The sequence below is a fragment of the Vulpes lagopus genome, chromosome 15 (genome assembly GCF_018345385.1).
Source record: "Vulpes lagopus strain Blue_001 chromosome 15, ASM1834538v1, whole genome shotgun sequence".
In the NCBI taxonomy this organism is placed as follows: Eukaryota; Metazoa; Chordata; class Mammalia; order Carnivora; family Canidae; genus Vulpes; species Vulpes lagopus.
The window spans coordinates 6,725,387-6,742,880 of NC_054838.1; the positions used below are offsets into that span (position 1 = coordinate 6,725,387).

Below are 17,494 nucleotides of genomic sequence, written 5' to 3' on the forward strand. Positions count from 1 at the left end.
TTATTTCCTACAAACAATAATGCAGCCAATTTTATTCACTTAGAATTTTATTTACAACAACACTATAGCAGAGAATACTTGTGCTCACCAACAGCTGTGTCCTCCCCATCTCCTTCCCAGGAACAGAGATATACTGTTCTACTGCGTATGGCCATGGACCAAATTCTGCCCAATGCCATGAAGGCCAAAGTTGTACGCATCACCTTCAAGTCTGGCCCATAAAAAACTCCCATGTATGACATCTTTCTCCCCAACTGCCGATGGTGTGGTGAGGATTCTGACAGCTCGGAAGAGGTTACAACCACAATATAGAAGGTGAGGGGGTTCCTGGCCTACTCTGTAGACCATCTACCTCCCACTCGCCACCCACTCTCTGAGCAATGATGGAAGTAATAAGAATTTATTGTTTTGGACTTGCTTAAATTTGGGGGCTTGTCTATCATAGCAGGTATCACTGCTTCCCTCCTTATATAAGTAATCTCATGTGTTTTGGCCATTTTGCACCACAGTCTTCCCACTTAGGGGCAGAGAGTGAGAAGAAATTTCCAAGTGTAATTCATTATGTCTAACAACAAATAGGTAAATTAGTAGCAAGAGGTCACATGACTGATTCAATATTCACAGGACGCTATATAAACCAGATGCCCTGGCAAATAAACATCTAGTTATAAATGAAAAGATAAAGCAAACGCAATAGTAACAGATACTGAATTCAGTGTGGCTGGGTTGGAAGATACCTGTATTTTAAGGAGTAAGCTGCGAGCAATTATCAACACAGCTAAGGCACCTTGCCACGGGGGTTTTTAACTTTATTCTAGCATGCATGAGGCTGAGACGCAGAAATACATCATTGTGCTGGGATAGAACGAGACATAAACACAAAACCGGTAAGTGTGAACCACAACACACTGTACTGGTCAGTAGTAGTTAAGCATTCCACCAATATCCTGTCATTAGCCTCAAGTCCTGTTGACATTTATGCATTATATGATGTTTTCCCATTTGTCCTTTGTGTCTTTAATAAAAATTTGAGTCAACAGCAGTCTCTAAGGTAATATTAAAGAAGTATCTGTGCCAGGCAGGCCCAGTAGCAGTACTTGGCCTAGGCTCCTGACTATTTAGCTCTCATAGCACAATCATCATTAAAAGACACCAGATCCAGGCAGCCCAGGTGGCTCAGTGGTTTAGTGACACCTTCAGCCCAGGACGTGATCTTGGGGTCCTGGGATCGAGTCCCACGTTAGGCTCCCTGCATGGGGCCTGCTTCTCCCTCTGCCTGGATCTCTGCCTCTCTCTCTCTCTGTCTCTCATGAATAAATAAATAAAATCTTAAAAAAAAAAGAGAGAGAGAGAGAGAGAGACCAGATCCATTTAGGCTAAACTTGCCTTAAAATATAGCACCCAACCAGGTACCATAGGTCTTTTGGTTCCATGCAATAGATATTCTTTGCACATATTCTGAGTTAATATAGGCATGTCAAGTATAGCTGGCATCACTCTCCCATAGAACGAGTTGTTAAATATTATGAATATTTTACATATAATTGCTCTCCCAAACAGATCATAATCCAGAAGATGGCCTAGAGACTGATATGATATCTTCAATAATGGGCCTAAAGAAACATTAGGAAACCTCTCCTGGTCCACGGAGAATTGTTCCTTAGGAAAGAAAGATCGTGTTATCTTGATTTTCTGAACAGAAAGTCAATGTTCAGTAGCCTATTTTCAAATAAGATTTTATATATTTATATGGATTTGCTAATCTCATGAGTCATTACAGATGTGACAATTATGGATAACAAACATCAATGCAACTCACCCAAGTACAGCCTCAAGATGCACTCAAAAGAATCGGCACTTGCCTAAGTGTCAGATTTCCACTTCCTCTGAGATGCAGGTTGGTTTAACATGTTTCCTTTAAGCCCCCAGGGATGTCGTTACTGTCTGCCAACTTCAAACGGAAGCACTGGACTTTGGTAAGTGATAGAAAGTGCCTTAAGTGCATCCAAGAGACTCTTTTGGCCCAGTAGAAATGCATTTGAAACAAAAGAATATTAAATCCCAGGACAAGAATATATCAAGTCTGCCTTGCTAAGCCAAACTGCACAACCAACATATTGTATCCTATGCCAGCCAGGTCCCCTTCCCTGGCCCCAGTCTTGCTAACATGCTGTATTGGTTTTAAGACTGCAATTCAGCTTCTGGTAGGCTTGCAGTTCTTTATCAAAAGCTGATCAACAGGACATCTCTTGATAACTTATGACACAGTTGGTTTCATTTTCCAGTTTCAGTCACATTTTTCAAATGAAATATTATTGAAACTTTAAGCATAATAATCTCCTCTAGGCATATACACATTTTTTTTTCTCTCTCTTAGAATTAAAACAGTGTTAAAAAGTGCACTCCCGGGCAGCCCCGATGGTGCAGCGGTTTAGCACTGCCTGCAGTCCGGGGTGTGATCCTGGAGTCCCGGGATCGAGTCCCACATCGGGCTCCCTGCATGGAGCCTGCTTCTCCCTCTACCTGTGTCTCTGCCACTCTCTCTCTCTCTCTCTCTGAATACAAAATAAATGAAAATCTTAAAAAAAAAAAAGTGCACTCCCCTGCTTTAGGACTATAACAGATACACCCACTTCTAAATTTAGTACAAGTGGTTGTTGGTAAGCATTTTTAGGGCAGTGAGTCTGCCAAAAAGGTTTGAAGTTATTTTAATACTGTTTAACAGGGGCACCTGGTTAAGCATCTGCCTTCAGCTCAGGTCATGATCCCAGGGTCCTGGGATCAAGCCCCGCATCAGCTCCCTGCTCACAGGGGAGTCTGCTTCTCCCTCTCCCTCTGCCCATCCCCCACCACATTGTTCATGCTTGCTGTGTCACTCTCTCAAATAAATAAATAAAATCATTTTAAAAAAAATACTGTTTAACACTGCAGCTGATACTCAAATCCTCTCGTTGACATTACTACCAATCTACTTTTTCTACTAGTAATACCGCATTTAAAATAGGTGAGCCTTTCTGGGGGTGGAGTAGCAGGGATGGAGAGTCTTTAGCATGTTATCTTCTTTAGTCCTCAGGAGGGAATGATAATGGAATGACTGTTTTAAATTTCTTTGTTTCTGTACCCAAGTAATAGCTATTTCCCTTATGAGGAGGGGGGTCTCCTTGGCAAGTGACAAATTGATTCACACGTGCCACAGAGATGATAGCTTCAACAGGATACAAACCATCTCTTCTATCAGACCTTCTGTATCAGGCATAGAGAGACTTCCAGAGCTTTCCATCTCTATGTAATCAGTAAAGCAAAAATCTGACCAGGTATCTGTATTATCTCTTCAGCTTCTGTCCTTACCCAAAACTGCATGAGAGGCAAACCCTGAAGTAGGGCCTATTGCCCCCAGAGAGCCCAAGATAAAGCCAACACTATGATTCCCATATTGTCTTATGACAGTTTTAAATGGATTTGAACCTATAGGAATGGAGAAAAAAAAGATGGTGACACTCCAAATGTCCAATAGGCAGTGGTAGAATAATATTCCATTTTTATGAAACAACACAATCCAAAGTTCGTCAAGGGTTCACAGTTATAGGACCAACAGAATAACTGATCCTATGCTATTTGGGGCCCCATAATGGAATACTGATGAGACTCACTGATGTTTCCCATGGGTCACGGGGGAGCCAATACATAGTATGAAAAGACACTGACCTACTCAACAATGTATGCCAAGATACTATCCAAGTCTCTTGGAACATGAAGGGCACAGTTCTGTGTTTAGTAACTTGTCATGTTCCCCATGTTGCCCTGACTGCTCATCATAAGTGTTTTCTAGGTCTAAACCTTGAGGCAGGTAGGGCTGCTGAGTAAATAAGTGAATGAGTCTAGATAGAAGCCATTTAAGGAAGAGTTTGAAATAGATGCAGGGGGAAAAAAGATGCAAACATGCAAAAAAGATACCACACTTGGGCTGCCTATTGCCTCTTAATTAGGATAAGGGATTTCATCATTTTTGGTATAATTAGGTTAAATATCCATAAGGCATTTGATATTGGTGGAGTGAGTATTCAGTATCAATAGGAATGAAACCTAAAATAGAATAAACGAATTTTCTATATACAGCAGCTAATGTCATAGAACTTAAGTAACAGGCTCATCAATGATTTTCTAAAATATTAATTATATAATAATGTACTTTACAGTCTTAAATTTTCTTTGATCATCTGAATGGTGGTCAAGATTCAGAGTAATTAATACACAAGGCTACAAGAGAAGAGTTGATTTGTGTCAGAAGAATAGACAATTCCCATTTTACATCAATATGTATTTACTGAGCACCCAGGAAGCACAAGGTCTGACACATAAGCAGCTAAATTTAACAAGGCATAACCCATTAAATACAATAAGCAGCAATGAGAGGAGAAACAGTATATTTTGACTGGGAAGATGAAGGAAAAATGGGATTTGAGTGGGAGTAAGAAGGGTAACCAGGATTTCAACTGGAAGAGAAAGAGGATGGAAAAGTCTCTCCAGTACAATAAATGACCCCAGGGAAAGGGAAGGGAGCAGGAGTTCCCTGGCCTGTTAAGAGAATGGTTAGCTAATTCTCAAGTGTGACCGGTCAGGTAATGGGCAGAGCTATGTGAGAGATGAGGCTCAAAATACCCAGATAGGGCCAAGCTGTCACAGAACCTTGAGTGCCTTCAAGAGTGCAGACTTTCTTTATTCAATATGAAATAGTTTCTTTAGTAGAAAATCGTGTCATCACCCTGCAGCTCACTCTTCCAGTCTATGGATATTTAATCATGGTGTTATGGTTCACCATGTTCCTAATAAACTATTTCTTAACCCTGTATATTAAAATTTGTTTCCCTGTGTTACGAACACTTTGTGATAACTGGCTGACCATAACTGAGAGGGATTTTGTTATCTACATCCACACTAGTCTTGTCTTTATGATTTATGGTCAAATCATAAAGTTAGCAAATAGTCCTAAAAAATTTGAAGGTCACATTTCTTACAGTCATCTGACCTAGTCTCATTATTTCAATATGGTTCTTAAAAAAAAAAAAAAATCTTAACCATACCAAAGGGACAGACTCCCTTATCATCTCTTTAGGTGGAAAATTTTAAGTGGCTCTCACCACTACAACAGTCCACATTCATCGCAAAGATTCTTCCTATTTACAGTCTGATCCTGAACTTCTCCAAACCTACCCGCTTCCTGATTTTATAAATGAATCAGGTGCAGGGTCGAATTTCAAATCCCTCCTTGAAATGTTAGCAAATTGTCCTGTAACCAGAAGTACACACTTAGAAATATATTCACAACCGTTATCTATTTATCAATACAAATGTGTTTTTACAAACGGACCTGGCTCTAAGTGGGTCAAACCATGCCATATTGTCAATCTTGCCTCTCGTCATTCTCTCCAACTTTCCTCCTGTACATCTAAAGGCAGAATTTTTGACTGGGGCCTTCCTGCATTCCTTCCTCATTACATTACCCACTTTCAAAACCACATCTGCAGTGCTGTGAGTACTCTTGCCAAAGGCTTTCCTATTCCCCTTGCATTTGCTTCAAAATCCCTAAGCATCTTCTCTGATTCACTGCCCGGCAGTTTATCAACTGTAGTATCACCAGTGGTATTGTAGTAAAAACAGCTTACTTTTCTCTCCTGCCTCTCCCTCTCCTCTCTTCCCATAACACCTCCAAGTCTCCGAAAGCAACTTTGTGCATCTAAGATACCTACATCTCTTATTTTACTCAGAATTTCACTTACATCTTTAACAGGCTGCCATGTTAATGTTTCTGTCTCCATCAAACCCTCTCTGGGCTTCTGTTTTTGACTTTCTGGGGTTTTCTTGTACAATTTATCCAGCCTCCTATGAACAAGAATTTTTGGGAAGCGGTACTTCTGCAAATGCACCTCTATGGAAACACACTCATAATAAATGACTTCAGAGAACTGCAGGATTCTGAGGTGCCTCAGAATAAACATGCAGCTATGTCCCAGGAACTCTGACAGTGAAATGAATTTGATTGTAAGGATTTTCTTGAAAGTCAGTCATTCTATTATTCTATTAGCAAAGCAGACTCCACACTAAAGTCCACTTGCATATCTATCTTTGGGAGCCTCAGCTGGGGACAAGGTATGAGTGGCCTAAGTGCCTCTGTGTCCCATGTAGAGTTGCCTTGTTGCAAAATCTTCTAGGTACACAAGTGTATGCTCTATTAGAAAGAAATCTTAGGGCACCTGGGTGGCTCAGTCAATTAAGCATCTGCCTTTGGCTCAGGTCATGATACAAAGATCCTGGGATCAAGTCCCAAATCAGCCTCTCTGCTTGGCCAGGAGTCTACTCCTCCTTCTCCCTCTACCCCTACCTCCTGCTCATGTGCTAATTAATTAACGTATTAATTAATTCTTTAAAAATTAAAAGGAATATAAATGTACTCATTCATTAGGAAACTTCCAAGCACTATAACATGCTTAGTCAGCTCTGCGCTAAATGTTGGTTAAACCTAGGTAGGCAGCCATAGCCTACAGGAAGCAGGCAAGGAAACTGTCAGCTGTAGCATGGGACGACCGGGACTGGAGCAGTGTTTGGGGAGTGTCTTGGAGCACAGAGGACTGTGCTGTTCACCCAGCCCTCTCTGAGATCAGAGTAGGGCTTCTTGGACTTTAAAGGTAAGAAAGAAAAAAAAAAGGTACATTGTCATAAACTGCAAAGTCATTAAAGAGCCTGCTCATGTGGTTTGAAAATAAACACTGGAAAGATGAGTTAATATATTGCTCTAGACATCAAAAAAAAACACTGAGGAGACGTACAGAGGGTTATATCACCATTTCCTGAAAGGCTGGAGGATTTTGAGCAAGGGCATCATACTAGGTTTGTAACAGATCCTAGATCACAAGACCTACACTGCAGAGAATTGCAAGAATTGCAGCCGGGGAACAGATAGTGAGATGATGAGTCAAGAAAACCCCTGGCTAACTCCTTAACTCTGATTTTTCATTTAAAGAATTCAGAATTTAAAAAATAAATAAAACCCAGCTCCCTGCACATCTTTCATCTAAGAAAGAGGTGAAACTAAAGACACAAACATTTTGCCACTTCTTTTTTTATTTTTTATTTATTTTTTTATTTTTTCATTTTGCCACTTCTTAAGAGAAGTTGTTGGTGGATTTGGGGGGGTGGGATAGTTTCTTTTCTATTTATCTGATTTCCTAAAGAAAGGTTTCCCCTTGGCCCACCTCTCATTCTTTCCTGACTGCTGGTGAGCGAGAGAGAGGATCTGGACATGCAGAGCCCAGCTCTTTCCTCACTTATACACTAGGGATCAGGAGAGATACAGGAAACACCCATTCTGGGCTGTTGCTATTGCCCTCCAGGGGGCAGAGGCAGCCCTATGTGGAGTGCTCCAGGGGTAGCCTTGGTTCACTGTGAATAGGTGTACAAGTCTAATTTGTGGGCTCAATATTATGACCACTATTGTCAGGGATCCCTGGGTGGCTCAGGGGTTGAGCGTCTGCCTTTGGCTCAGGGCGTGATCCCAGGATCCGAAGATTGAGTCCCACATTGGGCTCCCTGCATGGAGCCTGGTTCTCCCTTTGCCTAGGTCTCTGCCTCTCTCTCTGTGTGTCTCTCATGAATAAATAAATAAAATCTTTTTTAAAAAAATGAATACTATTGCCAAATATATAACCCATGTTCTCTAGTACCATTTTTATCAGTCCTCATATCGACATTCTAGTTTCCACTGCTTATTTGTCTCTCAACTGGTTCTGAATGCAGGTGAGGAAAAATGGTATTATTTTTAGGCTCTTCTCAAACTACAACAGTGATAATAAAAAATCAACATATTGGTCCCTAAGAGATTATCTCCGGCAGTCTGATAAGGCCAAGTTTCTGAACCTACAAAACAAGATCTGATCCTCAACCACATGGACAAAACACAAAGCCAGCCCGTAAGGAGACAGAAATAGGGAGTCAATCCACAGAAAAGCAGCAGGGAGACGAGAGAGAGTACTATCAGCATTCCAGCTTCTGGAGAAATGGATTCCTAAATTCCAACCACCTTTTTTAGGTTAGATGACACACATGGAAAGAGAAAGTTAGCAGACATGTCCAACCTCACCAGCGTGTAACCAGCTCAGAAGGACCCTTCATTTGGGGATTAATGCTCTGTGGTCACCAACTGAACATTCTTAATAATTTCATCTTTGAATTTTGTCTTTTAAATGAGGTCTAAATGGGACACCAGAGCATGTACTGGGGCTTTGGAACCTTAGCTAATGTGTGGTCCCACTTCCCATGCACCCCCACCCCACCCTAGGATGAGTTCTCAGTTCTCCATTTTTCTGACCCCTGGGCCCTCACAGCCTCTCTCTTTTCCACTCAGCAACAATTGCCTGTCCCCAGCAGGGTCCTGTGTACAGATATAGGAAGGGCTGGGGTTCAGAATGCATGCTCTGGGTTTTCCTGGTAATGTATCGCTATATCATCCTCACCCCAAGCTGGCAGCTCTTGGGTGGATTCCACAGGCGATCCAGGGAACTGGTAGGGAGACTACAATCCCTTGGTTTTCCTATCTGTTGTGTGTATTGGGGTGCAGGGCTCAAGAGAAGGGGAGATATCTGGCTCAACTTCTCTGCCCCAGTCAGGTCACACTGCACTGGTCTGGGCCCACGGCACTCAGTGGGCCAAGTGCACGTGCCAATTTAGTGCCAATTTAGGACCTGGTTCTTCTGGGTATTTGCACGCACTCTAAGAGTATCCCCATAGCCAAGGGAAAATGACTTTATTTTTTAATTAATTAATTAATTATTTTTTTTTTTTTTGAGAGGAGAGGGAGAGGGAGAGGGAGAGGAGAAGAGGAGAGGGACAAAGATTGAAAAGGAGAGCGAATCCCAAGCAGGCTTCATGCTCAGCGCAAAGCCTGTCATGGGGCTCAATCTCAGGACCCTGAGATCATGACCTGAGCCGAAACCAGTCAAGCACTTAACCTACTGAGCCACCCAGGCACCCTGGGGGTGCATTTAAATAACAAATAAAAAAACACTACAGGGAGGCATGGGTGGCTTAATGGTTAAGCCTCTGCCTTTGGCTCAGGGCATAATCCTGGAGTTCCAGGATTGAGTCCCACATCGGGCTTCCTGTATGGACCCTGTTTCTCCCTCTGCCTATGTCTCTACTTCTGTGTCTCTCATGAGTAAATAAATAAAATCTTAAAAAAAAAAAAAAAAAAAAACACTACAAAAGGTTGAGAGAGAGATCACAAAAGAAAGGCAAAAGCTTTATATTTTATTTTTCTCTGGGCTCTGACAATTACATAGCCAGGTTTGCCAGCAGATTTTTCCTACTTGCAACCAAAGGAGTCCTAATTAAGACACAATAATGCCTTTCGCGTGCTCTGTATTTTGAATAATTCTTTTTAAGCCTTTTTCACATAATATCATTTTATAAATAGCTACACTGGGTGGGAAGCATCTGTTCAAATCTTTTCCCCATACTAAATGGTGAGCCCTCCAGTGACCTTGTCTTATTTGCCTTTTGCTCTTTTGGTGCCCAGAACTATGCTCCAGACACAGAACTCCCCCTTAATGTATGTTTGTAAAAGAATGTCAATATTATTAGTCATTAAGACAAGAAATGTTCTAAAGGATCATCATATCTTATCCAGCCCTAGGAGACAAACAAGAGGGAAGGCCCTGTCAGTCACCTACTACCTGACAGCTGCCCAAAGCCTCAGGTCCAGGTTAATGTGGGAGTAGGAATGCAGATAAACATTCCCATAGACAACCTCGACTTGCATGTCAGATTGTGCAAGTCAGATCTGAAACAGTGTGCTAGTGTGTTGTCCATTTAACCTCAAATTTTTAGCAACATATCTTATATAGTTTCAAAAGTTTTTAGTCTGTTTATCAAAAATATGGGCAAATTAAAAAATTATCGATTGCCATTGTACCATCTCTTCCCTTTTTGATTTCTTTACAATCTCTAGTTAGGAGAAAAACAGACCTTAAAAAAAAAAAAAAAGACAGTTAAATGCTGAATAGCCAGGGAGCAGGGAGGAAAAGGAAGAAGGAGAAAGAGAAGAAAAAATGGAAAAGATAAAGGAAGGGGTCTAAAGACAGTAGCACTAATCAGGTTAAATTAAATTGGATTTAGCTATGTTTTATTCAAGATTTACCTGTGAGCTAGAACAATGCTATCAACCTCCCAGGGATACAGTGGGAACTAATGAAGTAACATATGTGAACATACTCAGCAAGCCATCTTGCACGTATTGTGTGACTGTTGAAGCTGAACAGGTATTTACCATCCACATGAAAAAACAACGACAACAAAACAAACAAACAAAAAAAAAAAAAACAAAACAAATACCCACTTTCCCTGGACATTGGCCACCAGGAGAGCCCATGTGAGAGAACTCACACCAATTAGGATTGTTGGAGAAATTGCTGCCTTGTGTTTTGCCTGTGATTAGTAGTATTAATGGTGTTTATTTCTAAGCAGATGTATTCAATTCTATGAACAATACCATGTCTTAGAAAAGCTTTTATACATTAAAAAAATAGTTCAAGTTGTCTAGTTATCTCTGTCCAACTCCTTCTATAAATGTTTAGTTACAGGTGGAAAAGTCAACTATGAAATATATGCCCTGAAACTGAGACACAAATCTCGGTACTTCAGTCAGAGGCTGAGGTTCAAGCCAGCTCATCAACTGCCTCCTCCTCCTCCCTCATTGTACCACTACTAATACTGTTTTTACATTTTATAGCATTTGATATTTTAAAACACATTGATATGTATATATACACACATATATATGCAAAGAATTGAAATATATATCAATGCAAAGAACTGATGTATACACATACACACAAAAGAATACACACATTCTTTTAAGAATTCTTTGCAATCATACAGTTGGAAAAACGCGGTGCTGATGTTAACCCAATTTACTATATAAAAATACAGAAGTTACAACTCACTAGCAAGGAAATCTTGTCTAACCCCAAACTCTGTAACCTCATGGTCCAGTTCTTCAACTACACTGCACTTCTGCCCAGGTAACATTTATAAAACATGAGGTTCTCCCTATCTTATTGAAGTCTGCCCAAGTGACCATGAAAACCACTTTAAAGAAAATTATTGTCCTTGATTCATAACTTTCAGGGGAAGATGTATTTTCAGAGCCTGTGGACACCAGGAACATTATTTGAACTCATATTTTTTATAATGAGACTTTCAAATTCCACAAAGGTGAGCCACTACTTATCACAATGGCAGGAGAGGGTTTGGCAAACACAAACTCACTGAACTAGTGCAATTAATATTATTTTATGAGGTAACATAATTCTGGAAAAAAAAAGTAGTGAAGTCAAATCCCTATGTGCTCCTCAGACTTACGGCATTAGCATGCAAACATCAGCAGTGGGCCTGATAATCCATGGAATTATATTAATATTTATGTATTTTTGTTTTACTTGGAAGTATCTTAGCCTTCTTTTAAAAGCTGAGCACTAGCTTTTTTATTTGCTTCAAGGAACTTAAACACACACACACAATTACGATATGTGTAAATTCCCATTGTGAAAGATGCAAACATTGAATTCATTGAAGTCCATGTTCTTTGTCACACACAGACGACCTCATAAACAATAAAATGAACAGTTTCCGTGTTTCAAGTCTCCATGCATACAAATATTTATAAATAATAAATAAGATACGTGATGACGAGATAGGTATTGTCCTGTAGGGTTTTCTCAAAAATATGTTTCGGAAATCCTTCAAAGTGTGTGTGTGCACACACATATGTACATACATACACTTAGAGAGTTAAAGCACTGCATTCTATATCACAAAATGATATGTGAAATAAATCTTTCCATTACCAACATATTTTGATTGTTTCTGGCTTTCAGTGAATATGAGCAATGTAGTAAAACACCACTGTAAATGCATATTCCCCCCTCATGAGCATGTGCATTTCCTAGAATACATTTCAAAAGGCAAAATCAATGGCATCAAAAGAATCCCTATATTACTCTTCGGATTTAAATGTTCAAAGATTTTCTCAAATTGTAATTAAAAAGTTTCACCAATTTATACTGTCATGTAAACAATCAACAAATTTGTTTATCCCAACCTCACCAACAGAGAATATGATCAATTTTTTTTTAAAGATTTATTCATTTATTTGAGAGAGAGTGAGAGTGAGCAAGTGCAGTGGGGAGAGGTAGAGGGAGACAGAGAATCTCAAGCAGACTCCATCCTGAACATGAAGCTCAACTTGGGGCTCTATTCCATGACCCCAATGTCATGACCTGAGCCAAAAACCAAGAGCTGGACATTTAACTGACTGAGTCACCCAGGTACATGAAGAAGGAAGTCAATTTTTACAAATTCTCCCCTATCTAATCCAGGAACATGGGTCCTTGGTCATTGCCCATTATTTCTCTCTCTTCATTGGCTTGTCATCTCCGCAGAAGAGTACTGATAACATGCTGGGTGTCCTTGGGCAAGTTACTTAACCCTTCTCGGTCTTAGTTTTGTCACCTCTAAAACAGGGATGATAATTATAATAATACCCACCCTGAAGGACTATTTCCTGTTTTTTCATCCATTTTGCCTCTTTTTCTATGTAATGTCTCTTTCCTTTTGGTTAGTTCAGTAAGTTAATACGTATTTAATGAGCGCCTACAGTGTGCCAAGCATCATTCTAATTGCTGGGGACAGAGCAGGGAGTCAAAACCCAAGTGATCTCTCTCAAAGTGCTGACAGCCCAGAAGCAAACACAGAAACGTACGTGACAACAATCTGTCATGTTGTGTTAGTGAGGAAAAAATAAAGTAGGGTATGAGGCTAAGACCTAACAGAGGTGCTGTGTTAGAGCTGGTCAAAGTTTCTCTGGTGAGGGGACACTTGCGTAGAGGTGTAGAGGAAGTAGGCATCCAGGCTGAGGTGTCAGCAAGCACAAAGCCCTGGGATGGAATGTGGTTGGCGTGTTTGAGAATGTTGGTTGTAGAAGGAACAAGGGGGAGAGAAAGGAGGGCTGCCAGCTGAGAGGAGCCAGACACCAGCTTCTGAATGCTCTCATAAGCCATAAAGGAGCAATTTTGATTTTATGCTAAATGCAGATGGAAGCCAAGGCACTGCCTCTCAATTGCTGACCTGCGCCCCCCACACAGAGAGACTCGAAGCTTCCTACCCACACAGATACCTCAGTATGGCCACGGGCAGGGCCCACTTGCCCTCTGAGCAAATCTCACAGGAAACAAAAACCCACATCAGCAGTCACAGTGTCCCTCACAAACTCAGGCCCAGAGGCAAAGCTCAACAGAGCCATAGAGCTGTGCAGCCACACCCCTGACCCAAATGTGTACCTTCTGCATCCAATCCAAAATGGAAATTTACGGCATTTTTCTTCTCTGATGCACAGCACCCTCAGCAGAGGACAGACCAGGAAAGGAACCCTGGCCATGCTCAGCTACCACAGAGGTGACAAGGGTCTGCAACATGAGTGCCAGGAGCCCAGGCAGGGACAGCAAGCCTACCTCTGCAGATGGTTCCATTCCCCACGTAGCCCGGCTTGCAGGTGCAGCTGTGTCCCCGGACGGTGTTGGTGCAGATGGCATTCTCATCACAATTGTGTTGCCCGCTGCCACACTCATCATGCTCTGTTTGCAGGGGGAGAAAGAGAGAGACATCTTAAGTTGGCATCACAAGTGTTGGGAAAGTAAGTTGGGACTCGCCAAATAAGAACGACAGTGACTACCAGGTACGAGGATCTTACAATGCACCTGGCAGTTTCTGTGCCTGGTATGGTTGAAAATCTCAACAACTCTAAAAGATGGAGGTCATTATCCTCGCTTTGCATGTAAAGAAATTAAAGAAATCATAGAAGTGAGTGTCTCACGCAAGTTACATGACTTTCATGTAAGTCTGCATGTAAGTCTGCACGTAAGCCCTGCTCTAAGGGCACTGCTTTTTCCATGCCTTGCAAATTTCTATAGAGGTTCCAAGGCTCCAAGGCAACATTTCTCACCTGGAGGCAATTTTGTTTCTCCTCCCCACCAGAAATAATTTGATAATGTCTGACAATATCCTTGGTTATCATGGCTTGGGACAGGGGTGCTACTGGAATCTAGTGGATACAGGACAGGGATGCTGCTAAGCATCTTACAGTGTACAGGAAAGCCCTGCACAGGGAAACATTAACAGCATGAAACACCGACAGTGCCTAGGCTGGGAAACCTTCCTCTGACGTTGATGAGGGAAAAAGAAACAATCCTACATGTGAGATTCCAGGGTTTCTCTAAAACTGAAGAGGAAGGCTCAGCTAATATTACCTGGCAAAGAAGCATTTACTAACAAGGAATTTCAAAGGAATTTCATTGGTCACAGGAAATGCTGGCAAGCATGGGGTTGTGCCAAGTCCAAAAGGGAATTACCCTTAGGATCTTTCCTCAAGGGACTTCCGTGGAGCCCTGAACTCTAGTTTTCCACGTAGCCCAAGGCCTAAGTTCACAGGGGGGTCAGCATTCAACCCCTGGGTTGACACCTGCTGGGTAGTTACATGGTTGTATATTTTCAAATAGCTGAGGCTTCCTTAACCCACAAGATTCTGGGGGATGTAGATCCAACACTTTATAAAATGGATGGAGAGATTCCAAGTTAGAAATCAAGATTTCGCAGATAATACTACTTTCCTGTCATAATCAGGAAATTTAAACAGTCCTCTAAATGGCTACTCTGTAAAACAAATATCAGATGTTTAAGTCTTAAATTTTAAAAAGAAAATTCAAATAGGTTTATTCAAGTCACGAAACCTTATAAAACAGGAGTTGAAGTCCCAGCTAGAAACGTCCCCAAAATCACACAAACTGAACACTAAAAATTCAATGTAGTTTCTAAAGTGTACTGTTAGATCAATGTAGCAATCAATTGAAACATTTATCTTCTTTAATTTTTATTATAAATTTTCTAGCAGAGACCCAGTATAAGAAAGGTTAAGTTCTAGAAAGTAGAGCTGTTTTAATCACTCATGTGCAAGCAAAATACAGCAAACACAAGCATATGACTCTTGATTTAACAGTTGAGATTTTTCAAAAATTAAATAAAAATTCATTCGGCCTTAAGACCAAACCACAGTCAATGAGTCATGTGCACAGGTTGGCAAGTAGGGAGAAGAGATTTATAAAGACTCACTTCCAGTCTGTGCTAATGTCATCTCCAGCACACTCCAGAACTAGTATAACCTGTAGATGTCCGATCACTTTTACAGACCCACAAGGCACCTAGTATACACAGGTACCATAGCAGAGGAGGTCGGGCACACAAAAATGTCTGAGTACAGACTTCGACACCCAAGTTTTCAAACCTAAATTCATTTAATAATTATTAGAGTCTGCACTGGGAATACAAAGGTGAGTAGAGAAGGTCTCTGTTCACATGAACATTTTAATAGGGGCCACCAGATGTCAATATGCAACTAAGTGGAACACAAGGGAGAAGTGATAAGAGTTATAAGGAGGTGACCTTATATATTTTATCATACAAACAGAATACATTTTATAGTGAAAGGGGTTCTGCCAAAAATTACACTGGAATAGCAGGCAGGACTCAATACCATATGCAACCTGGCACGTGTGGTCCTCCTAGACTGGAGGAATAAAGATAAAATGAAATAGCAGTCCATTGGAGGAAAGCAATTTCTGCCAAGAGGGAGAAAGGTCTTCTTACAAAAGGTAGTATTTGGACTGGTCTTTAAACAATGGTCATGGTTTTCTCAGTCAGAACTGCCCAGCAAGGGCACTACAGGTAAAAGAAAGGTATGGTTTGATGCAACATTCCAAACATCTGGTCCACCTGCACCTACCTGATAATTCGTTTTTTCTTTGTTTAGGTATAATTGATAAAACTAAGTTATTTAAAGTGTTGATTTCTCATATGTACACATCGTGAAAGGCTTTCCCTCATCAAGTTAATTAACACATCCATCCTACTTGGTCTTATCTGCCAATTATTTTTGAAGAAAACTTCTTCTCTGATGAGGTGGCCTGCAAAGTGGGAGTTCATTTCTACCTCTCTCCGGTTTGTCATTTTGTTTCCATGACTCAATATACCCGTCTCCCAACGTAACTGGAATATCTGTGTCCCTGCCTGGCTTCAGACACCACGTCCTGCCCATATTTTTGCCATGAAAGCCTTGCATATCTGCTCTCCATACCACGTAAATTTCACCATCTTGGAACTTTCACCAAATTTGGCATCTTTACCTCCTCAGAGGCAATCACATTCATGGTGATATTCGCGAGCTTTATTATTAAATCCCCACTGCAGATCTGACCTATGTTGGACAGAAACAACCAAAGAAGAAATGGTCTCCTAAAACCATCAAATTCCCTCCCAGCTGTTGGGGATGCTGCAAAGGGGGCAGGACTAGCACTTGGAGAGGTGGCATGACACAGACTCTACAACGATGCAGCCTGAGTTAGATGACCCTGGGTTTGCCACTTATATCATCTATGTGAACTTGAGTAAGTCATTTGGTCAATCTGCATCTTAGTTTCCTAAGGTGTAAAAGGTGGATAATAATAGAACCTAGCTCCTGAGATTGTCATCAGGACTATATTCGTTACTATAGGTAAAATGCTTATAGCACACTGCAACTAGTACACGTTCTACCGTTGTAAGCTATTATTGTTATTACTATTACCACCACCACTGCAATTATTTGTGAGCAGACCTAATTGTTGGATAGTAGTTAAAATTGGTTAAGAAAACATTCTCTTGCCTTTATAGGCTGGTAGTCCAGGAAGAAAGGCTATGAACAGACAGGCTTTTGAAGACGATTAAATTAGAGTATCTCCTTGAAGCCCCAAACACGTCTTCACCTACATTCAATTATGGTCCCAAGAAACGAGGCTACAGATTGGAAAGGTGAAGGATGTGTGTGCACAATTGTTGATGTATGACCTGAGTTTGATTACAGTATATTTGGAGTATCCAACCCCTCAAGATGGAAAATGATGATTGTGGTGCCATGCTGTTTCTCCACTGATGATAATAATTACTGGTATGCTGGCTAATACTTATTGGGCACTCACGAAGCACTGTCATTATCATATAGGTTCTTTCTCCTCCTGCTTCTCTTCCTTTTCTTTCTACAGAATGGCTCAGAAAGACTCTAACACTGTAATCAAATATAATCAATAGTCATTATCAATTAACACCCTGTTTTCCTTAGTGGACTAATCAGGACCTGAACAAGCTACCTAAACAGTCATTTCAGCTGCAAATGCTCCATGTCTGGGGTCTGGTTGGCTTGTGGCTTTCCTTTGTCCAAAGTAATCTCTTACCTAGTTTATGGAATTGTTACAATGACCTCACTGGGAGATGTCAAGCACCTCTCATCAATCACATGTTATAGATGAAGAAACTGGGGTTTGAAGCTTGTAACAGGTCAAAGTACATAGATAATAAGTTG

The 17,494-nt window shown here is 40.9% G+C and overlaps 1 protein-coding gene across 2 annotated transcripts in view; it reads right to left on the reverse strand.

The window, feature by feature from the left end:
• The window catches only part of NELL1 (neural EGFL like 1), an 812,163-nt gene that overhangs the window by 310,318 nt on the left and 484,351 nt on the right, over window positions 1–17,494 (reverse strand). For both annotated transcript variants that reach the window (XM_041729681.1, XM_041729680.1), the window contains exon 14: window positions 13,560–13,682. In XM_041729681.1, coding sequence (XP_041585615.1) covers window positions 13,560–13,682 — 123 coding nt within the window. The remainder of the gene's footprint in view (window positions 1–13,559; window positions 13,683–17,494) is intronic.